The following is a 24,873-nucleotide window of genomic DNA, read 5'->3' on the forward strand; positions in this document are numbered from 1 at the left end:
TCTGTACCTTGTTCTGAGGGACGGTTACACACAACTTTATCTTCATTCGTACATTCATTTACTTATTTATTTATTTATTTTAAACATTTTATTTGTTTATTTTTGAGAGAGAGACAGAAACAGAGAGAAAGAGAGAGCAAACACAAATGGGAAGGAGAGACAGAGGGAGAAGCAGACCTACAACAGAGGACTCCATCCCAGGACCCTGGGATCATGACCGGAGCCCAAGGCAGGTGTCTCACACAATGAAACTCTAAGGCACTCAAATCACAACTAAAAAAATTAAAAAGGAAAACCCATTTATTCCTTGGAGTCAGTGTAGCAGCTCCCACCTGGCTACACCTCAAACACCCCTGAGCTCACTTGAACTGATGGTGGTTCTGGAAGATTCCACCAAGTGTTGCCGCATGAGGACAGAAATGCTCTGTGAGTCCAGAGAGGGTTCAGGGAATGATTTGGATTCATCTGTTCCAAAGCGGACCTGATTTTCTCCCACTTATTTACTTATGAAAACAGAGTCTGTGCTTTCGGCTGAGGAATGGAGGGCGATAGTGGACATTAGGGAAGGTGGAAATGGAAAATGAAGGAAAATGTATCCGACGAAGGTGGACCAGAGCTGCCGCTCTAGGAAGTTATGAACCAGTCCTGCCTTGTGTTATGAACCCTCAACTCACAGGGATGAGGAAGGAGGGGCAAGACCAGGATGTCCAACAATGCAGGAGGGAAAGCACCAGAGGTCACGGGGGACGAGTCATGGACAGGGAGCAGCCCAGACATGTCCTGCACCTGAACCATGCTCCCCCTCGATGTTGACAGCAGACAGAGTAGCGAGGGTGAGCTGCAGGCTTTCCTCCAGATCCCTCTGGGCACCCGGGACGCATGCCCACAGCTCTGCCACACGGAATGGTGACTTTGTTCCCCCTTCATGTTTAGCTCCTGGCTGCGTCTGGAGTCTTTCTGTGGCTGTGCTGAGCCTCTAGCAGCAGAATCCCGAGGACCACCAGGATCAAGACAGCTACGCCCATGCAGGTCAGATTCTCCACCATGTAATCTCTGGGGTCCGAGGCTAGGAATGGGGACGGACAGGTTGCAGAGGTCAGAGAGGACCCAAATCACCCAGGATCCTGTACGTCCGCCCAGGGGACCTGCTTCCCCACACAGGACACTCCCTCCATACAAGCCCCATCACTGGGACTTTTCTCTTACTCAACACTGCTGGGGTCTGAGTTGTTTTGGGGTGGGCTCACGGTGCCAGCTGCTTCTGCAGGGAAGATGGAAGCAGATGGAAGGAGCTAGAGACCCCCGTCCTGCCTGTCTGCTCTGTGTCTCTATTCCTCAGCCTGTCACTATGTGGTTTTTGTACAGTTCCTGAACTAGCCCTTCTCTGCACTAGGGGGCTTTCCTCTGCTCGCCTCACTGGATTCCTTCAGCCTCCTTGTTCTCTTTGATTTCAGACTCTGCTTCTGAGTCACTTGGGGTTGATTCTGGCTGTGCCCCACCAGCTCAGGGTTGCAGAGAAAAGTGGCCTCCCAGCACAGAAATCACCGTGTCCTCACATGTTCTCTGCTCAGTCTGGGACACAAGACCTCCTGGGCTCATGTCCTTGTAGATGACAGTTCCCACTCACTCTGTAGCCGGGGTCCTAGCAGCATCCATGGATGAGGGGCTGGTGCCAGGGGCTCCTGACTGTCAGGAGCACAGAGGGGCCGATGTCTGGGGTCAGGTCCATGTCCCTCCATGTCAACCAGCTCCCTTCCTTCAGGGTCTGCACTTTATACTATACCTACAGTATTCCTCCTTGCATGTATTCATTAATTCATTCTTCATTTACTTACAGATATCCACAGTGCCAGACACACACCACACACTCACACACACACAGAGAAAGAGAGAGAGAGAGAGAGAGAGAGAGAGAGATTGATTTGTGTGCGCACATCTACAACAGGCATATAAATATGTATCCACGAAAGGTGACGGTCAGTCACTGGGTTATAGGAACACCATTATTGCTCGCATGCAGTGTGGATGGAGATGGGAAGAAGAGCTACATAAGTAAATAAATCAACCAACCAACCAACCAACCAATAAACAAACAAAAAAGATAAGTGAGACTCATTGAAAACGTGCTAAGACTGGGGAGTGCCCAGAACTTCTGCCCCACAAGGACCGTGTGAATCCATCTAGCCCCAGTGCACACAGAGGAGGACGGTTTTTGAGTCTGGCGTCCCTGTCACCTGAATTCCCTTTGTCGTCATCTGCAGGTGCTGCTCTAGAATGTGTGAGAAGCAGACACTGGAACATTGGACCAGTGACTGTTGGAGGCAGGCCCCTGGCCAGGGCGGCCTCCGCCATTAAAAAATGGCTCCTGGCTAGTTGCCAGGTTAGGATTGCCTCGCGAGACTAAGCGGAACGCCCAAAGAGGAAGTAAAAAGCATTGGTTGCTAGCGAAGTTGTTCATTTAGGTGCACAGCCTGATTCGCTCGCTCCTGTACCCTGCTCGCTGATTGGTCATGTAAGCGTATATAAGTGTGTAGACTTGTGGAAATAAAGGGAGAGAAGAGAAAGAAGATGCATCTGAACCAGGGCGTCTTGTCGTCCTTGTGCGCCGAGGGCAATAAATGGCGCCAGCACCTGGGAACTAAATAAAGGAATCTTGCAAGGTAATCCGCAGGAAAGCGGGGACATTAGCCATGTTCAAAAGTGGGAATTCCATGGTAAAGCGGGGAGTAAAAATAGAAAAACCTTGTAAAGGGAGAAGTCCGCAGGTAAGCGGGGTAAAACCACAACAAAGGTGGTGGGAAACTTGTACAAGACCGCAACAAGAAGCGGGGCAGCCATAGAGCCGGGATTTTCTTTTTTTTTTTTTTTTTTTTTTTCGTTTCAGTGATTTTTTTTTTTAATTTTTTATTTTTTATAAACATATATTTTTTATATACGTATATTTTTATCCCCAGGTCTGTGAATCACCAGATTTACACACTTCACAGCACTCACCAAATCACATACCCTCCCCAATGTCCATAATCCCACCCCCTTCTCCCCAACCCCCTCCCCCCGGAAACCCTCAGTTTGTTTTGTGAGATTAAGAGTCATTTATGGTTTGTCTCCCTCCCAATCCCATCTTGTTTCATTTATTCTTCTTCTACCCACTTAAGCCTCCATGTTGCATCACCACTTCCTCATATCAGGGAGATCATATGATAGTTGTCTTTCTCTGCTTGACTTATTTCGCTAAGCATGATACGCTCTAGTTCCATCCACGTTGTTGCAAATGGCAAGATTTCATTTCTTTTGATGGCTGCATAGTATTCCATTGTGTATATATACCACATCTTCTTGATCCATTCATCTGTTGATGGACATCTAGGTTCTTTCCATAGTTTGAGCCGGGATTTTCTTATTGAAACCGCAGGTAAGTGGGGAAGGGACCACGATCAAAGTGGTGGGAATCTTGTACAAGTCCGCAATAAGAAGCGGGGCGGCCCTGAGCCGGGATTCACTTGTACAAGTCCGCAATAAGAAGCGGGGCGGCCTTAGAGCCGGGATTTAGCGGCGAGTATACGCGGAACAGCCATTAGGTTGGGATTCTAATTATGGGATCTGGACTGTCAAAGTCGAGGTTAGAGGGTTCCCTAAAGGACCTTCTAAAGGCCAATGGCACGCCATTAAAAACAAAAACTGCTCGGGCCTTTTTGAATACAGTGGAAAAGGCGGCTCCATGGTTCCTAGATGAAGGCTTGCTAAACATACCTCAATGGGACCACTTAAGGGAGAATTTGAAGAAACAGGACAATAAAATGCTTTTGCCATTGAGGACCCAGTGCAACAGGCGAGACAATAACACAAGCTGTTCCATGTGAATGCTTTAACTCTTCGCCTCAAATTTAACATAACAAAAGCACAGGCATGGGACATAGTAGTCTCCTGCAGAAATTGCGTGATCTTACTACCTGCACCGTCCTTGGGGGTTAATCCTAAGGGTTTGTTACCTAATCCTATATGGCATATGGATGTCACACATGTTTCAGAATTTGGAAAGTTAAGATATGTTCATGAAAAGTAGGCTCCAATTTGGATCCCAGAGCGGCTGGTGCGTGCAGCCTTGCCTCCAAACACCAGTCATGATGCTGAAGATGCTGATGATAACTCAGGGGATGCTACACCTCCTGCGGCAGACTCAAGCCAGAGAGCTGTGAGCAGTGGTTAAAGCATGGCTATATCCTTTACCAGTTACTAACTCTTCTCTTATATTCCCTCCTCTCCCTTTGATGCATGGCAGGTCTGTAACTTGCTAGGGGCATGTGATGATATCTCAGCAGTGTCATGGTGGCAAATTCCTCAACTGTTCTTATAAACAAAATGACTCTAGTACCTTTGAGACAACAGTTAATGTGTCTTGTCCCAATAATATTACTTATCAGCCCACTCCCATATGCGTCTGGCCACCGTTCCCTTTCCTCGTAACAAATGCTAGTGAGCTGAATGATATGTTGAATTGCACTAAGAATTGCTATCTTTCCCAGTGCTGGAATGTCACAGCCTTCAAGCTGGCTGTGATTATGCGTATCCCTACCCATGTTCCTATCCCAGTTTCCATTCCAGAGGACAAGTTACCGGTGGTGCTATCCAGAAAGAGGAGAGATTTTGGTATCACAGCCGCCGTTGTGACAGCATTGGCTATATCTACAGCAGCTGCCACGGCAGCAGCAGTCTCGCTTGCTGCAACTATACCCACTGCAGAAGCTGCGAACATCCTTGCAGAAGGAACGGCGCTGCCCTTCAAACACAGACTCAGATCAATGCACATCTGCAAGCAGGAATCCTGATAGTCAACCAGAGAGTGGATTTGGTTCAAGAACAAGTGGACATATGGGGGGCCCTATTGGGACTGGGATGTATAGTACCCTTCCCGGCAATTTGTGTAACTCCCATAGCCTATACTAATATGAGTGACTTACAGAATGTCTCCCGACAGCTCTCGCAAAACTTGCGGGGGAATTAGTCTGCAGAATTCCAAAACTACACTCAGCACCTGCTACTAGGCATAACAAGGATAAATAATACCAGAGTTGAGCTTGCAACCCTCCCAGAGATAATCAAAACATTGCAAGATGTGTTAACCTTTACGAAACAATGGGCTAGCATAATTGGTCTGATGACAATCCTCGTAGTGGGCTTGATTTTGCTAGTAAGGAAACTGCAAATTTGGAGGCGACAGCAACATAGGCAACAGCAAGCCATGGTGCAGGCCTTGTTAGCCATCGAGGCTGGAACATCCCCCCCAAGTGTGGCTAAGTATGTTGGATCGGTAGTCAATGACGGGTAAGATTGGTGGGGGAAATATACCAACCTAAGACAGGACGCAGATCATTGATATCTGCCGTCTGATGATGGGTAAGGATATTCCCCGCCACTGACAACCTAAGACAGGCACGATCCCTGCCATAAAAGAAAAAAGGGGGAGATGTCGGAGGCAGGCCCCTGGCCAGGGCGGCCTCCGCCATTAAAAGATGGTGCCTGGCTAGTTGCCAGGTTAGGATTGCCTCGTGAGACTAAGCAGAACGCCCAAAGAGGAAGTAAACAGCATTGGTTGCTAGCGAAGTTGTTCATTTAGGTGCACAGCCTGATTCGCTCGCTCCTGTACCCTGCTTGCTGATTGGTCATGTAAGCGTATATAAGTGTGTAGACTTGTGGAAATAAAGGGAGAGAAGAGAAAGAAGATGCATCCGAACCAGGGCGTCTTGTCGTCCTTGCGGGGCGACGGCAATAAGTGACCACACAAAATGGAGAGTGGATACCAGTGCACATGGACACAGGGTGCAGCCTCCCTGGGGATTCCTGTGAGCCTGGATTGGCCCCTCCTGGGTCTCACATGTGCACCGAGGGGCATGGAGGCACCGAGGTGAGCACAGGTGGGGGGCAGCAGAGTGGTGCCCGCAGGTGGGGAGGATTCTCTCTAGGAGAGTGTACCCGGGGGCTGACAACACCATCAGATTCTGCTATGGAGGGACAGGAGGTGAGTGGGAGGCACTTCTACTCATCATCATCCTCATTCACCCCCACGCAGCCCCTACTCCTTACTCTGCCAAGACTGCAGGATGGGGGACCCCGGGTACACACTGTGGATCTTCCCAAATGCCCCAGGGCAAGACCCTCCTCTGTGGAGCCCCTACGATCCCCACATGTGTTACTGCATCAGGCTTTCCTGAGATGTGTGTCCTGAGCTGACAGAGCTCAGACAGGACATCCTCAGGGACACTCACCTGAGACGAGCAGCTCCATGGGGTCACTGGGCTGTGACAACAGGTAGGGGGAGGTTCTGGAAGAGCCATAGCACCTGTAGGTTCCTCCGTGGGCTGAGGTCACAGGACTCATGGAAAATTCAGCCTGGTGCTGCCCAGCTCGGGACTTTGATCTACAACGCAGCGGGGGATAGGCTGTCCCCTCCTTGGACAGAAGGAAAGTGTCCACAGAGCTCTGTGACTGACACAGCAGGGTCACATTCTCTCCTGGGGCCACCATGCGTCGCGGCTGCACTGAGAGGGAGGGTGTGTAGGGCAGCTGACCTAGAGAGAGAAAGGGCAGGTGAGTGGCTGTCGGGCCCTTGCTCTGTGGAGACTGTCTGTGTCCTCCGAGTCTGTCCCTTCCCATCCCCTGTCTCCCTCTGTCTCTCTCTCCCTGGGGACCCCACACAACTGGTCCCAGCCATCACCAGCTGGGGCTACCCTGGCAGTACCTGAGCAGATTCTGATGTCCTGACTGACACCGTGATCCCTCACCTGCAAGCAGGATGTCCAGGGGGTCACTGGGGGCCGACCACTCGGAGGAGAGGGTGTGTCCACCGTAGCACCTGTACCGGCCTCTATGGGAGGGTCTCACAGAGCCCAGGGGAAAGTCTGCCCCAGACAACCCAGCCTGGGGCTGTCGGCCAAGCTGCCGGGGAGGGTCAGGTGCCCCCTCCCTGGACAGAGCGAATCTGCCGTAGCCAATATCAGAGAGACACTGGAGGGTCAGGCTCTGTCCAGAGGTCACGACAGGGCCCTGTTGAGACAGCAGGGTGGGCTTTCCCGACACACCTGGGAGAGACCAGCAGTGGATGGCAGGGGCTGCTTTTCCCCACACTTCCCTTCTCCCGTCCTGACACCCGGGTCTCACTGTCCATCACCCTCTGTGACTCTGACCTGTGAGTCCCCGTGGTCCCCTCTCCCACCCTGTTTTTGGGGCATGGGTCCTTTCGCAACAATGACAGTGACATTGTAGGGGGAGGGGAGTGTGGACAATGGCCAGAGGAATTCAGGTACTAAAGGCAATCTGGAAGGACCATCAGCTCTGGAAGAAGATGCAGAGACAGGCTGTGCCCCAGATGGGGGCTCTGGGCCCTGAGAGAAGAGTCCCTGTTAACTGTCAGGTGCCTCAAAACACAGATGGGGCAACAGTCAGGCTTTCTCACCTGAGACCAGCAGCTCCAGGGGGTCACTGGGGTCTGACCACACCTGGGGGGTGTTGCTGTAATAGCCATAGCATCTGACCATCCACCTGAGGCTAGGGGTCACAGGTCCAACAGGGAACAGGGCCTGGGTACCCCCACGGGGGGCTGGCTGGGAGTTCAGGGTCCAGGAGGGCTGGCGCTCTCCTTCCTTCATCAGGACAAATGTGTGGAATCCCATCCGTGAGGCACACTGGAAGGTCACGTTCCCTCCTGAGGTCACAACAGGGCTGGGCAGGGCTGAGAGGCTGGGTTGGCCATGGGATCCTAGGAGAGGAGGATGGGGTGGTGTTAAATCAGGCTCAGACCCCCAAGGTATCCCCAGGCTGGTCTGTAAGAGGGAGACACCTGAGAGCCCACCCCCTTCCTGAGGGCAGAGTCTGGGGCTGGGACCCTGAGTGGGCTCACACCTGTCACCACCAGCTCCAGGGGGTCACTGTATTCTGACCAGTCATTGGGGCGTTCATAGTCACACCGGTATCTTCCTGCATATACATCTGTCATGTATGTGATGGAGAAGTTGGCCTTGTCCCCGGACTCCAGTGGCTTCCGTGTCTCCCAATTCCATGAGTCCCCCTCTTTATGCAGGTGGTACTCCTGGGCCTCCAAGCTCCCCTGACACCAGATGGTCACAGGTGTCCCCCAGGGCATCACAGAGCTGGGCTCAGCCCAGATGGTGGGTTTGGGGAGTGTCCCTGGAAGGAAACAGAGGCTGGGACACAGACCTTCCCCATCCCCAGGTAAGAGCTCAACGCCAAACCCCCAGAAGTGCCGGGTCAGCCCAGCACCCCTGTTCTACATGCCCAGCAGCCTGCTGGGTGACCCCTGTCCCTAGTGAGGAGGTGGGACTGGGGCCTTTGTGGACAGACTCACCTGCCTGTGCTTGCATCCTGGGGTCTTCACTCAGCCCTGGAAGACAGTCCATGTGAGAGTTTTGCCCCAAATCCTAGCATAACCCTTTCTCCCCATGAGCCTCCTGAGCCTGGGGTCTCTGACAGACCAGGGCTTGACTCTGGGGTGGCTTCCTCCCAAACTAAGGCCTCCCTTTCCCTCCTCAGATCTCACCGAGACAGAGCAAGGCCATGATGGTGGGGGTCATGGTGTCTCGTCTCTCTCACTCTGGCTGTGCAGAGGGTGAGACCACGGTGCCAGAGGGTGAGACCACGGTGCCCACAGGACATGCAGACATACAAGGTGTGGTTCTCAGAGGTAGGTGTCCTATCATGGGGTTGTCACGTACGCAGGATATGACAATAGGAAGGTGAACAACCCCTGCCTAGGGTCCTAGCCTGGCTCTGGTGTCCATGACGGTGCAGTGGGGGAACCCTTGGGCTCCCGGTGATGCCCAATCATGTGAGGAGACCAGGGCAGGTCCTTCCCTCCCAGAGCCTCCCCCATGGGTCTCCTTCATCCCCACAACCCTGGTCCTCACCATGGACGGATCCCCAGAACCAGAGCTGCTGCAGAGGACATGGGTTCCTGCTGTGCTGGGGAGCTCATATCAGCTCAGACACTCGTGTGATGTCTCTGAATGGCTCAAGTTGAGATATCGGTGGCAATGAGCCAGAGGAGATATAGACGCAAAAAGGGAAGGGAACACAGAGTGTCTCTTGGCCCTGGAGTGTGGGCTCTCTTTCTGTCAATGCCTCCAAGGACTTCTGTGTTTTCCTGTGACATGGTCCACACCCCATTCATGGGAAAATGCCTCTTTGAGTCCCTCCTGGCTCTTTGTTGCCCCCTTGTTCCAGGGACAGAGACATCCTCCTCACCCTGGGGTCTTGCCTGTAAGCTTTAGGAAACAATACTTGGGTGAGTGCTCTGATATGAGAGACAAAGCTGATTCTCATGTCATTACTACTCCTGTGTCCACAGCCCAAGTGACTGTGAGCACAGTGACCTGGTCTGTAGCATGCTATCCTCACTCTACTCCTCAGAGTGGTTGTGCGGTCAGTGGGACCTAGATTGTGCATGGGATGAATTTTGTTGGATTCCTAACCTGATTAAGAGGGGTGTGGTTAAGACCAAAGAGGTCCATGTGTCAGACCCCACAGTCAGGTTAGATCATTGATCATTGTGATAAGTCCCAGGGAAGACTGAGAGAAAACGGTGGGAATTAAGAAAACAGGAGAGAGAAAGCTGTGATCAGGAGTTCTCCACAGGCTGATGACCTAGTAGAGCCCCATAATGCCTAAGAGACTTTATTTCATACTTCAATAACAAGAATGTTTATTAGGGAGATTGAGTTTGGAGGACCACAAGTGCCAGGTGACTGCCTTGCTTCATAGCAAGAGACTTTTCTAAAGCATATTTACAGAAGAGCTCAAGGTTTGTGTCAGCATGACTGTGAGAGCTAATGTGATCCCAATAACGTAGTGAATGAACTGCTGGGATTGTGAGAGATAGCCGTTGGCAAGACTCCTGAGACTGCAAGGACCCTATCAGCTTGCAGTTGGTTCTCCACATCCTTGAGAGACCCCATGTGTTCTTAACACTGAGAAATGCTATTTACAATGTTTCTGAAATTAGTAGAAACAGGTATTTGCAGAAAATGAGAAACTAAATTTTTCTGAAATTGACACGGACCGCAACAGAAAAAGAAGTGAAAGCTGAGTGCCTGCCAGTGTCCGGGGTCAAGTTGGGGGTCATCAAATTTGAATTCTGCCTCTGTGTGACCAGAACAAGCATCCACATTATCACAGGCAGCAAGGGCATCCAGTGTCTCACTGACTGTGCAAGCAGTGTGACCCTTCTACCTTGTGTGGGGTGGGTCCTGGCATGACTATGCCCAATAACTCAGTCCAGACAATAGCACTGAGCCATGTCCCCTGTGTGTGTGTGTGTGTGTGTGTGTGTGTGTGTGTGTGTATGTGGGTGGAACCCCACACAGGCAGCTCTCCACGTGTGAGGGTGTGGCTTCCATGGTAGTCATCCCTGCCAGACACACCCCTGCTCAGATGCTAAGTTGGGACAAGTGGATGCCAGAGGTCAGTGGGGCTGTAACCACCCACCCCTTACAGTCCTGAGCTTCAGGTCAGCCCTGGAAGCAGTTGTCTCTGGAACTCAGGGGTGTAGAAGGTGAGTGTTCAACAGGAATGGACATTAGAGAGGGACCCCAATGTGATAAGGAGGGCTCAGGAACATTGGGTGCAGACTCATCAATCATAGTCCAGGATATGAAACGGCAGGAATATAGGAAACTCGTTTTATGTTAAAAATGTGAACTACACCATACACAAAGATAAACTCGAAATGGATAAAAGACCTCAACGTGAGACAGGAAGCCATCAGAACCCTAGGGGAGAATATAGGAAGTGACCTCTTCAATATCATCCACAGCAACTTCTTTCAAGATATGTCACCAAAGGCAAAGGAAACAAAAGCGAAAACGAACGTTTGTGTCTTCGTCAAGATCAAAAGCTTCTGCACAGCAAAGGAAACAGTCAAGAAAACAAAGAGGCAACCCACGGAATGGGAGAAGATATTTGCAAATGAGAATACAGACAAAAGGTTGATATCCAGGATCTATAATGAACTCCTCAAACTCAACACACACAAAACAGACAAACATATCAAAAAATGGGCAGAAGATATGGACTGACACTTCTCCAATCAAGACATACAAATGGCTATTAGACCCATGAAAAAATGTTCATTACCACTAGCCATCAAGGAGATTCAAATTAAAACTACATTGAGATACCACCTTACACCGGTTAGAATGGCCAAAATTAGCAAGACAGGAAACAACATGTGTTGGAGGGGATGTGGAGAAAGGGGAACCCTCTTCCACTGTTGGTGGGAATTCAAGTTGGTGCAGCCACTTTGAAAACTGTGTGGAGATTCCTCAAGAAATTAAAAAGAGAGCTTCCCTATGACCCTGTAATTGCACTACTGGGTACTGACCCCAAAGATACAGATGTAGTGAAAAGAAGGGCCAACTGTACCCCAACGTTCATAGCAGCAATGGCCACGGTTGCCAAACTGTGGAAAGAACCAAGATGCCCTTCAACGGACAAATGGATAAGGAAGATGTGGTCCATATACAGTAGGGAGTATTATGCCTCCATCAGCAAGGATGAATACCCAACATTTGGAGCAACATGGACGGGACTGGAAGAGATTATGCTGAGTGAAATAAGTCAAGCAGAGAGAGTCAATTATCATATGGTTTCACTTATTTGTGGAACATAACAAATAGCATGGAGGACAAGGGGAGATGGAGAGGAGAAGGGACTTGGTTTCACTTTTATGTGGAACATAAGGAATAGCATGGAAGACATCAAGAGAAGGAAGGGGAAAATGAAGGGAGTAAATCGGAGGAGGGATGAACCATGAGGACTCTGAGAAATAAACTGAGGGTTTTAGAGGGGAAGGTGGGGTTGGGTAAGCCCAGTGATGGGTATTCAGGAGGGCACGTGTTGCAGGGAGCACTGGGTGTTGTACACAAACAGTGAATCATGGAACATTGCATTAGAAACTAATGATGTACTGTGTGGTGACTAAATAACAAAATATCTGCATAAGATTATCAGATTTACAAATCTATTCATTAGATGTGGTGAGTGCACAAAATCAATTTTTACGCTAAATGCTTGCTCAAATGTATACAATTATGAAGTAACTCATAACTTACCTTACATAAACATGCAAAGAAACAGGAGAAGCCACAATCACAACTGCCACTTCCCAACGGCACTCGGGGGAGAATGAAGCACAAACAAGTCAGTTTCCAGAGATCGGGAGCAGGGTCAGCAGGTGTGGAGACTGCAGCCCAGAACAACTCCTCAGTCCCGTATTCGTTAGATACGAGATAACAATCAACAAAGGAGGAGGCAGATTATAGATAAACCAGATATGCCTGACCAAGCAGGATGGGGTTAGTGGTTGAGTAAAGGCATTTGAAGGAATCATCTAATTAACTACAGGTGATCTCCGGAGAAGGGGAGATAACAAGAACCGCTCTGAGCAGGCACGCGACCCCAGCTGCTCCACTGCAAGGACGTGTATCATCCTCTCCCCAGGGGCCCCTGCTGGTCCTCAATCAAGCATGTTTGGTCTGTACCTTGTTCTGAGGGATGGTTACACACAACTTTATCTTCATTCGTACATTCATTTACTTATTTATTTATTTATTTTAAACATTTTATTTGTTTATTTTTGAGAGAGAGACAGAAACAGAGAGAAAGAGAGAGCAAACACAAATGGGAAGGAGAGACAGAGGGAGAAGCAGACCTACAACAGAGGACTCCATCCCAGGACCCTGGGATCATGACCGGAGCCCAAGGCAGGTGTCTCACACAATGAAACTCTAAGGCACTCAAATCACAACTAAAAAAATTAAAAAGGAAAACCCATTTATTCCTTGGAGTCAGTGTAGCAGCTCCCACCTGGCTACACCTCAAACACCCCTGAGCTCACTTGAACTGATGGTGGTTCTGGAAGATTCCACCAAGTGTTGCCGCATGAGGACAGAAATGCTCTGTGAGTCCAGAGAGGGTTCAGGGAATGATTTGGATTCATCTGTTCCAAAGCGGACCTGATTTTCTCCCACTTATTTACTTATGAAAACAGAGTCTGTGCTTTCGGCTGAGGAATGGAGGGCGATAGTGGACATTAGGGAAGGTGGAAATGGAAAATGAAGGAAAATGTATCCGACGAAGGTGGACCAGAGCTGCCGCTCTAGGAAGTTATGAACCAGTCCTGCCTTGTGTTATGAACCCTCAACTCACAGGGATGAGGAAGGAGGGGCAAGACCAGGATGTCCAACAATGCAGGAGGGAAAGCACCAGAGGTCACGGGGGACGAGTCATGGACAGGGAGCAGCCCAGACATGTCATGCACCTGAACCATGCTCCCCCTCGATGTTGACAGCAGACAGAGTAGCGAGGGTGAGCTGCAGGCTTTCCTCCAGATCCCTCTGGGCACCCGGGACGCATGCCCACAGCTCTGCCACACGGAATGGTGACTTTGTTCCCCCTTCATGTTTAGCTCCTGGCTGCGTCTGGAGTCTTTCTGTGGCTGTGCTGAGCCTCTAGCAGCAGAATCCCGAGGACCACCAGGATCAAGACAGCTACGCCCATGCGGGTCAGATTCTCCACCATGTAATCTCTGGGGTCCGAGGCTAGGAATGAGGACGGAGAGGTTGCAGAGGTCAGAGAGGACCCAAATCACCCAGGATCCTGTACGTCCGCCCAGGGGACCTGCTTCCCCACACAGGACACTCCCTCCATACAAGCCCCATCACTGGGACTTTTCTCTTACTCAACACTGCTGGGGTCTGAGTTGTTTTGGGGTGGGCTCACGGTGCCAGCTGCTTCTGCAGGGAAGATGGAAGCAGATGGAAGGAGCTAGAGACCCCCGTCCTGCCTGTCTGCTCTGTGTCTCTATTCCTCAGCCTGTCACTATGTGGTTTTTGTACAGTTCCTGAACTAGCCCTTCTCTGCACTAGGGGGCTTTCCTCTGCTCGCCTCACTGGATTCCTTCAGCCTCCTTGTTCTCTTTGATTTCAGACTCTGCTTCTGAGTCACTTGGGGTTGATTCTGGCTGTGCCCCACCAGCTCAGGGTTGCAGAGAAAAGTGGCCTCCCAGCACAGAAATCATCGTGTCCTCACATGTTCTCTGCTCAGTCTGGGACACAAGACCTCCTGGGCTCATGTCCTTGTAGATGACAGTTCCCACTCACTCTGTAGCCGGGGTCCTAGCAGCATCCATGGATGAGGGGCTGGTGCCAGGGGCTCCTGACTGTCAGGAGCACAGAGGGGCCGATGTCTGGGGTCAGGTCCATGTCCCTCCATGTCAACCAGCTCCCTTCCTTCAGGGTCTGCACTTTATACTATACCTACAGTATTCCTCCTTGCATGTATTCATTAATTCATTCTTCATTTACTTACAGATATCCACAGTGCCAGACACACACCACACACTCACACACACACAGAGAAAGAGAGAGAGAGAGAGAGAGAGAGAGAGAGAGAGATTTGTGTGCGCACATCTACAACAGGCATATAAATATGTATCCACAAAAGGTGACGGTCAGTCACTGGGTTATAGGAACACCATTATTGCTCGCATGCAGTGTGGATGGAGATGGGAAGAAGAGCTACATAAGTAAATAAATCAACCAACCAACCAACCAACCAACCAATAAACAAACAAAAAAGATAAGTGAGACTCATTGAAAACGTGCTAAGACTGGGGAGTGCCCAGAACTTCTGCCCCACAAGGACCGTGTGAATCCATCTAGCCCCAGTGCACACAGAGGAGGACGGTTTTTGAGTCTGGCGTCCCTGTCACCTGAATTCCCTTTGTCGTCATCTGCAGGTGCTGCTCTAGAATGTGTGAGAAGCAGACACTGGAACATTGGACCAGTGACTGTTGGAGGCAGGCCCCTGGCCAGGGCGGCCTCCGCCATTAAAAAATGGCTCCTGGCTAGTTGCCAGGTTAGGATTGCCTCGCGAGACTAAGCGGAACGCCCAAAGAGGAAGTAAAAAGCATTGGTTGCTAGCGAAGTTGTTCATTTAGGTGCACAGCCTGATTCGCTCGCTCCTGTACCCTGCTCGCTGATTGGTCATGTAAGCGTATATAAGTGTGTAGACTTGTGGAAATAAAGGGAGAGAAGAGAAAGAAGATGCATCCGAACCAGGGCGTCTTGTCGTCCTTGTGCGCCGAGGGCAATAAATGGCGCCAGCACCTGGGAACTAAATAAAGGAATCTTGCAAGGTAATCCGCAGGAAAGCGGGGACATTAGCCATGTTCAAAAGTGGGAATTCCATGGTAAAGCGGGGAGTAAAAATAGAAAAACCTTGTAAAGGGAGAAGTCCGCAGGTAAGCGGGGTAAAACCACAACAAAGGTGGTGGGAAACTTGTACAAGACCGCAACAAGAAGCGGGGCAGCCATAGAGCCGGGATTTTCTTATTGAAACCGCAGGTAAGTGGGGAAGGGACCACGATCAAAGTGGTGGGAATCTTGTACAAGTCCGCAATAAGAAGCGGGGCGGCCCTGAGCCGGGATTCACTTGTACAAGTCCGCAATAAGAAGCGGGGCGGCCTTAGAGCCGGGATTTAGCGGCGAGTATACGCGGAACAGCCATTAGGTTGGGATTCTAATTATGGGATCTGGACTGTCAAAGTCGAGGTTAGAGGGTTCCCTAAAGGACCTTCTAAAGGCCAATGGCACGCCATTAAAAACAAAAACTGCTCGGGCCTTTTTGAATACAGTGGAAAAGGCGGCTCCATGGTTCCTAGATGAAGGCTTGCTAAACATACCTCAATGGGACCACTTAAGGGAGAATTTGAAGAAACAGGACAATAAAATGCTTTTGCCATTGAGGACCCAGTGCAACAGGCGAGACAATAACACAAGCTGTTCCATGTGAATGCTTTAACTCTTCGCCTCAAATTTAACATAACAAAAGCACAGGCATGGGACATAGTAGTCTCCTGCAGAAATTGCGTGATCTTACTACCTGCACCGTCCTTGGGGGTTAATCCTAAGGGTTTGTTACCTAATCCTATATGGCATATGGATGTCACACATGTTTCAGAATTTGGAAAGTTAAGATATGTTCATGAAAAGTAGGCTCCAATTTGGATCCCAGAGCGGCTGGTGCGTGCAGCCTTGCCTCCAAACACCAGTCATGATGCTGAAGATGCTGATGATAACTCAGGGGATGCTACACCTCCTGCGGCAGACTCAAGCCAGAGAGCTGTGAGCAGTGGTTAAAGCATGGCTATATCCTTTACCAGTTACTAACTCTTCTCTTATATTCCCTCCTCTCCCTTTGATGCATGGCAGGTCTGTAACTTGCTAGGGGCATGTGATGATATCTCAGCAGTGTCATGGTGGCAAATTCCTCAACTGTTCTTATAAACAAAATGACTCTAGTACCTTTGAGACAACAGTTAATGTGTCTTGTCCCAATAATATTACTTATCAGCCCACTCCCATATGCGTCTGGCCACCGTTCCCTTTCCTCGTAACAAATGCTAGTGAGCTGAATGATATGTTGAATTGCACTAAGAATTGCTATCTTTCCCAGTGCTGGAATGTCACAGCCTTCAAGCTGGCTGTGATTATGCGTATCCCTACCCATGTTCCTATCCCAGTTTCCATTCCAGAGGACAAGTTACCGGTGGTGCTATCCAGAAAGAGGAGAGATTTTGGTATCACAGCCGCCGTTGTGACAGCATTGGCTATATCTACAGCAGCTGCCACGGCAGCAGCAGTCTCGCTTGCTGCAACTATACCCACTGCAGAAGCTGCGAACATCCTTGCAGAAGGAACGGCGCTGCCCTTCAAACACAGACTCAGATCAATGCACATCTGCAAGCAGGAATCCTGATAGTCAACCAGAGAGTGGATTTGGTTCAAGAACAAGTGGACATATGGGGGGCCCTATTGGGACTGGGATGTATAGTACCCTTCCCGGCAATTTGTGTAACTCCCATAGCCTATACTAATATGAGTGACTTACAGAATGTCTCCCGACAGCTCTCGCAAAACTTGCGGGGGAATTAGTCTGCAGAATTCCAAAACTACACTCAGCACCTGCTACTAGGCATAACAAGGATAAATAATACCAGAGTTGAGCTTGCAACCCTCCCAGAGATAATCAAAACATTGCAAGATGTGTTAACCTTTACGAAACAATGGGCTAGCATAATTGGTCTGATGACAATCCTCGTAGTGGGCTTGATTTTGCTAGTAAGGAAACTGCAAATTTGGAGGCGACAGCAACATAGGCAACAGCAAGCCATGGTGCAGGCCTTGTTAGCCATCGAGGCTGGAACATCCCCCCCAAGTGTGGCTAAGTATGTTGGATCGGTAGTCAATGACGGGTAAGATTGGTGGGGGAAATATACCAACCTAAGACAGGACGCAGATCATTGATATCTGCCGTCTGATGACGGGTAAGGATATTCCCCGCCACTGACAACCTAAGACAGGCACGATCCCTGCCATAAAAGAAAAAAGGGGGAGATGTCGGAGGCAGGCCCCTGGCCAGGGCGGCCTCCGCCATTAAAAGATGGTGCCTGGCTAGTTGCCAGGTTAGGATTGCCTCGTGAGACTAAGCAGAACGCCCAAAGAGGAAGTAAACAGCATTGGTTGCTAGCGAAGTTGTTCATTTAGGTGCACAGCCTGATTCGCTCGCTCCTGTACCCTGCTTGCTGATTGGTCATGTAAGCGTATATAAGTGTGTAGACTTGTGGAAATAAAGGGAGAGAAGAGAAAGAAGATGCATCCGAACCAGGGCGTCTTGTCGTCCTTGCGGGGCGACGGCAATAAGTGACCACACAAAATGGAGAGTGGATACCAGTGCACATGGACACAGGGTGCAGCCTCCCTGGGGATTCCTGTGAGCCTGGATTGGCCCCTCCTGGGTCTCACATGTGCACCGAGGGGCATGGAGGCACCGAGGTGAGCACAGGTGGGGGGCAGCAGAGTGGTGCCCGCAGGTGGGGAGGATTCTCTCTAGGAGAGTGTACCCGGGGGCTGACAACACCATCAGATTCTGCTATGGAGGGACAGGAGGTGAGTGGGAGGCACTTCTACTCATCATCATCCTCATTCACCCCCACGCAGCCCCTACTCCTTACTCTGCCAAGACTGCAGGATGGGGGACCCCGGGTACACACTGTGGATCTTCCCAAATGCCCCAGGGCAAGACCCTCCTCTGTGGAGCCCCTACGATCCCCACATGTGTTACTGCATCAGGCTTTCCTGAGATGTGTGTCCTGAGCTGACAGAGCTCAGACAGGACATCCTCAGGGACACTCACCTGAGACGAGCAGCTCCATGGGGTCACTGGGCTGTGACAACAGGTAGGGGGAGGTTCTGGAAGAGCCATAGCACCTGTAGGTTCCTCCGTGGGCTGAGGTCACAGGACTCATGGAAAATTCAGCCTGGTGCTGCCCAGCTCGGGACTTTGATCTACAACGCAGCGGGGGATAGGCTGTCCCCTCCTTGGACAGAAGGAAAGTGTCCACAGAGCTCTGTGACTGACACAGCAGGGTCACATTCTCTCCTGGGGCCACCATGCGTCGCGGCTGCACTGAGAGGGAGGGTGTGTAGGGCAGCTGACCTAGAGAGAGAAAGGGCAGGTGAGTGGCTGTCGGGCCCTTGCTCTGTGGAGACTGTCTGTGTCCTCCGAGTCTGTCCCTTCCCATCCCCTGTCTCCCTCTGTCTCTCTCTCCCTGGGGACCCCACACAACTGGTCCCAGCCATCACCAGCTGGGGCTACCCTGGCAGTACCTGAGCAGATTCTGATGTCCTGACTGACACCGTGATCCCTCACCTGCAAGCAGGATGTCCAGGGGGTCACTGGGGGCCGACCACTCGGAGGAGAGGGTGTGTCCACCGTAGCACCTGTACCGGCCTCTATGGGAGGGTCTCACAGAGCCCAGGGGAAAGTCTGCCCCAGACAACCCAGCCTGGGGCTGTCGGCCAAGCTGCCAGGGAGGGTCAGGTGCCCCCTCCCTGGACAGAGCGAATCTGCCGTAGCCAATATCAGAGAGACACTGGAGGGTCAGGCTCTGTCCAGAGGTCACGACAGGGCCCTGTTGAGACAGCAGGGTGGGCTTTCCCGACACACCTGGGAGAGACCAGCAGTGGATAGCAGGGGCTGCTTTTCCCCACACTTCCCTTCTCCCGTCCTGACACCCGGGTCTCACTGTCCATCACCCTCTGTGACTCTGACCTGTGAGTCCCCGTGGTCCCCTCTCCCACCCTGTTTTTGGGGCATGGGTCCTTTCGCAACAATGACAGTGACATTGTAGGGGGAGGGGAGTGTGGACAATGGCCAGAGGAATTCAGGTACTAAAGGCAATCTGGAAGGACCATCAGCTCTGGAAGAAGATGCAGAGACAGGCTGTGCCCCAGATGGGGGCTCTGGGCCCTGAGAGAAGAGTCCCTGTTAACTGTCAGGTGCCTCAAAACACAGATGGGGCAACAGTCAGACTTTCTCACCTGAGACCAGCAGCTCCAGGGGGTCACTGGGGTCTGACCACACCTGGGGGGTGTTGCTGTAATAGCCATAGCATCTGACCATCCACCTGAGGCTAGGGGTCACAGGTCCAACAGGGAACAGGGCCTGGGTACCCCCACGGGGGGCTGGCTGGGAGTTCAGGGTCCAGGAGGGCTGGCGCTCTCCTTCCTTCATCAGGACAAATGTGTGGAATCCCATCCGTGAGGCACACTGGAGGGTCACGTTCCCTCCTGAGGTCACAACAGGGCTGGGCAGGGCTGAGAGGCTGGGTTGGTCATGGGATCCTAGGAGAGGAGGATGGGGTGGTGTTCAATCAGGCTCAGACCCCCAAGGTATCCGCAGGCTCGTCTGTAAGAGGGAGACACCTGAGAGCCCACCCCCTTCCTGAGGGCAGAGTCTGGGGCTGGGACCCTGAGTGGGCTCACACCTGTCACCACCAGCTCCAGGGGGTCACTGTATTCTGACCAGTCATTGGGGCGTTCATAGTCACACCGGTATCTTCCTGCATATACATCTGTCATGTATGTGATGGAGAAGTTGGCCTTGTCCCCGGACTCCAGTGGCTTCCGTGTCTCCCAATTCCATGAGTCCCCCTCTTTATGCAGGTGGTACTCCTGGGCCTCCAAGCTCCCCTGACACCAGATGGTCACAGGTGTCCCCCAGGGCATCACAGAGCTGGGCTCAGCCCAGATGGTGGGTTTGGGGAGTGTCCCTGGAAGGAAACAGAGGCTGGGACACAGACCTTCCCCATCCCCAGTAAGAGCTCAACGCCACACCCCCAGAAGTGCCCCTGGGTCAGCCCAGAACTGCTGTTCTACATGCCCAGCAGCCTGCTGGGTGACCCCTGTCCCTAGTGAGGAGGTGGGACTGGGGCCTTTGTGGACAGACTCACCTGCCTGTGCTTGCATCCTGGGGTCTTCACTCAGCCCTGGAAGACAGTCCATGTGAGAGTTTTGCCCCAAATCCTAGCATAACCCTTTCTCCCCATGAGCCTCCTGAGCCTGGGGTCTCTGACAGACCAGGGCTTGACTCTGGGGTGGCTTCCTCCCAAACTAAGGCCTCCCTTTCCCTCCTCAGATCTCACCGAGACAGAGCAAGGCCATGATGGTGGGGGTCATGGTGTCTCGTCTCTCTCACTCTGGCTGTGCAGAGGGTGAGACCACGGTGTCAGAGGGTGAGACCACGGTGCCCACAGGACATGCAGACATAAAAGGTTTGGTTCTCAGAGGTAGGTGTCCTGTCATGGGGTTGTCACGTACGCAGGATATGACAATAGGAAGGTGAAAAACCCCTGCCCAGGTTCCTAGCCTGGCTCCGGTGTCCATGACGGTGCAGCGGGGGCACACTGGGGCTCCCGGTGATGCCCAATCATGTGAGGAGACCAGGGCAGGTCCTTTCCTCCCAGAACCTCCCCCATGGGTCTCCTTCATCCCCACAACCCTGGTCCTCACCATGGACGGATCCCCAGAACCAGAGCTGCTGCAGAGGACATGGGTTCCTGCTGTGCTGGGGAGCTCATATCAGCTCAGACACTCGTGTGATGTCTCTGAATGGCTCAAGTTGAGATATCGGTGGCAATGAGCCAGAGGAGATATAGACGCAAAAAGGGAAGGGAACACAGAGTGTCTCTTGGCCCTGGAGTGTGGGCTCTCTTTCTGTCAATGCCTCCAAGGACTTCTGTGTTTTCCTGTGACATGGTCCACACCCCATTCATGGGAAAATGCCTCTTTGAGTCCCTCCTGGCTCTTTGTTGCCCCCTTGTTCCAGGGACAGAGACATCCTCCTCACCCTGGGGTCTTGCCTGTAAGCTATAGGAAACAATACTTGGGTGAGTGCTCTGATATGAGAGACAAAGCTGATTCTCATGTCATTACTACTCCTGTGTCCACTGCCCAAGTGACTGTGAGCACAGTGACCTGGTCTGCAGCATGCTATCCTCACTCTACTCCTCAGAGTGGTTGTGCGGTCAGTGGGACCTAGATTGTGCATGGGATGAATTTTGTTGGATTCCTAACCTGATTAAGAGGGGTTTGGTTAAGACCAAAGAGGTCCATGTGTCAGACCCCACAGTCAGGTTAGATCATTGATCATTGTGAGAAGTCCCAGGGAAGACTGAGAGAATATGGTGGGAATTAAGAAAACAGGAGAGAGAAAGCTGTGATCAGGAGTTCTCCACAGGCTGATGACCTAGTAGAGCCCCATAATGCCTAAGAGACTTTATTTCATACCTCAATAACAAGAATGTTTATTAGGGAGATTGAGTTTGGAGGACCACAAGTGCCAGGTGACTGCCTTGCTTCATAGCAAGAGACTTTTCTAAAGCATATTTACAGAAGAGCTCAAGGTTTGTGTCAGCATGACTGTGAGAGCTAATATGATCCCAATAAAGTAGTGAATGAACTGCAGGGATTGTGAGAGATAGCCATTGGCAAGACTCCTGAGACTGCAAGGACCCTGTCAGCTTGCAGTTGGTTCTCCACATCCTTGAGAGACCCCATGTGTTCTTAACACTGAGAAATGCTATTTACAATGTTTCTGAAATTAGTAGAAACAGGTATTTGCAGAAAATGAGAAACTAAATTTTTCTGAAATTGACACGGACCGCAACAGAAAAAGAAGTGAAAGCTGAGTGCCTGCCAGTGTCCGGGGTCAAGTTGGGGGTCATCAAATTTGAATTCTGCCTCTGTGTGACCAGAACAAGCATCCACATTATCACAGGCAGCAAGGGCATCCAGTGTCTCACTGACTGTGCAAGCAGTGTGACCCTTCTACCTTGTGTGGGGTGGGTCCTGGCATGACTATGCCCAATAACTCAGTCCAGACAATAGCACTGAGCCATGTCCCCTGTGTATGTGTGTGTGTGTGTGTGTGTGTATGTGTGCATGTGGGTGGAACCCCGCACAAGCAGCTGTCCACGTGTGAGGGTGTGGCTTCCATGGTAGTCATCCCTGCCAGACACATCCCTGCTCAGATGCTAAGTTGGGACAAGTGGATGCCAGAGGTCAGTGGGGCTGTAACCACCCACCCCTTACAGTCCTGAGCTTCAGTTCAGCCCTGGAAGCAGTTGTCTCTGGAACTCAGGGGTGTAGAAGGTGAGTGTTCAACAGGAATGGACATCAGAGAGGGACCCCAATGTGATAAGGAGGGCTCAGGAACATTGGGTGCAGACTCATCAATCATAGTCCAGGATATGAAACGGCAGGAATATAGGAAACTCATTTTATGTTAAAAATGTGAACTACACCATACACAAAGATAAACTCGAAATGGATAAAAGACCTCAACGTGAGACAGGAAGCCATCAGAACCCTAGGGGAGAATATAGGAAGTGACCTCTTCAATATCATCCACAGCAACTTCTTTCAAGATATGTCTCCAAAGGCAAAGGAAACAAAAGCGAAAACGAACGTTTGTGTCTTCGTCAAGATCAAAAGCTTCCGCACAGCAAAGGAAACAGTCAAGAAAACAAAGAGGCAACCCACGGAATGGGAGAAGATATTTGCAAATGAGAATACAGACAAAAGGTTGATATCCAGGATCTATAATGAACTCCTCAAACTCAACACACACAAAACAGACAAACATATCAAAAAATGGGCAGAAGATATGGACTGACACTTCTCCAATCAAGACATACAAATGGCTATTAGACCCATGAAAAAATGTTCATTACCACTAGCCATCAAGGAGATTCAAATTAAAACTACATTGAGATACCACCTTACACCGGTTAGAATGGCCAAAATTAGCAAGACAGGAAACAACATGTGTTGGAGGGGATGTGGAGAAAGGGGAACCCTCTTCCACTGTTGGTGGGAATTCAAGTTGGTGCAGCCACTTTGAAAACTGTGTGGAGATTCCTCAAGAAATTAAAAAGAGAGCTTCCCTATGACCCTGTAATTGCACTACTGGGTACTGACCCCAAAGATACAGATGTAGTGAAAAGAAGGGCCAACTGTACCCCAACGTTCATAGCAGCAATGGCCACGGTTGCCAAACTGTGGAAAGAACCAAGATGCCCTTCAACGGACAAATGGATAAGGAAGATGTGGTCCATATACAGTAGGGAGTATTATGCCTCCATCAGCAAGGATGAATACCCAACATTTGGAGCAACATGGACGGGACTGGAAGAGATTATGCTGAGTGAAATAAGTCAAGCAGAGAGAGTCAATTATCATATGGTTTCACTTATTTGTGGAACATAACAAATAGCATGGAGGACAAGGGGAGATGGAGAGGAGAAGGGACTTGGTTTCACTTTTATGTGGAACATAAGGAATAGCATGGAAGACATCAAGAGAAGGAAGGGGAAAATGAAGGGAGTAAATCGGAGGAGGGATGAACCATGAGGACTCTGAGAAATAAACTGAGGGTTTTAGAGGGGAAGGTGGGGTTGGGTAAGCCCAGTGATGGGTATTCAGGAGGGCACGTGTTGCAGGGAGCACTGGGTGTTGTACACAAACAGTGAATCATGGAACATTGCATTAGAAACTAATGATGTACTGTGTGGTGACTAAATAACAAAATATCTGCATAAGATTATCAGATTTACAAATCTATTCATTAGATGTGGTGAGTGCACAAAATCAATTTTTACGCTAAATGCTTGCTCAAATGTATACAATTATGAAGTAACTCATAACTTACCTTACATAAACATGCAAAGAAACAGGAGAAGTCACAATCACAACTGCCACTTCCCAACGGCACTCGGGGGAGAATGAAGCACAAACAAGTCAGTTTCCAGAGATCGGGAGCAGGGTCAGCAGGTGTGGAGACTGCAGCCCAGAACAACTCCTCAGTCCCGTATTCGTTAGATACGAGATAACAATCAACAAAGGAGGAGGCAGATTATAGATAAACCAGATATGCCTGACCAAGCAGGATGGGGTTAGTGGTTGAGTAAAGGCATTTGAAGGAATCATCTAATTAACTACAGGTGATCTCCGGAGAAGGGGAGATAACAAGAACCGCCCTGAGCAGGCACGGGACCCCAGCTGCTCCACTGCAAGGACATGTATCATCCTCTCCCCAGGGGCCCCTGCTGGTCCTCAATCAAGCATGTTTGGTCTGTACCTTGTTCTGAGGGACGGTTACACACAACTTTATCTTCATTCGTACATTCATTTACTTATTTATTTATTTATTTTAAACATTTTATTTGTTTATTTTTGAGAGAGAGACAGAAACAGAGAGAGAGAGAGAGAGAGAGAGAGAGAGAGAGAGAGAGAGCGCGCAAATACAAATGGGAAGGAGAGACAGAGGGAGAAGCAGACCTACAACAGAGAACTCCATCCCAGGACCCTGGGATCATGACCGGAGCCCAAGGCAGGTGTCTCACACAATGAAACTCTAAGGCACTCAAATCACAACTAAAAAAATTAAAAAGGAGTTTGCTAA

The 24,873-nt window shown here is 50.4% G+C and overlaps 1 protein-coding gene across 1 annotated transcript; it reads right to left on the bottom strand.

Annotated features, from left to right (window-relative positions):
* Positions 1-929: 929 nt before the first annotated feature.
* On the bottom strand, positions 930-20,588 carry LOC131817668 (leukocyte immunoglobulin-like receptor subfamily B member 3-like). The gene is given in 16 exon segments (XM_059151206.1): positions 930-1,066; positions 1,178-1,261; positions 6,264-6,566; positions 6,780-7,076; positions 7,451-7,753; positions 7,897-8,181; positions 8,360-8,395; positions 8,552-8,599; positions 13,476-13,665; positions 13,753-13,802; positions 18,265-18,567; positions 18,781-19,077; positions 19,452-19,754; positions 19,898-20,182; positions 20,363-20,398; positions 20,555-20,588. Coding segments are annotated over 16 exon segments (2,991 nt in total).
* Positions 20,589-24,873: the final 4,285 nt, after the last annotated feature.

Source organism: Mustela lutreola, chromosome 16 (assembly GCF_030435805.1).
Source record: "Mustela lutreola isolate mMusLut2 chromosome 16, mMusLut2.pri, whole genome shotgun sequence".
Taxonomy (NCBI): domain Eukaryota; kingdom Metazoa; phylum Chordata; class Mammalia; order Carnivora; family Mustelidae; genus Mustela; species Mustela lutreola.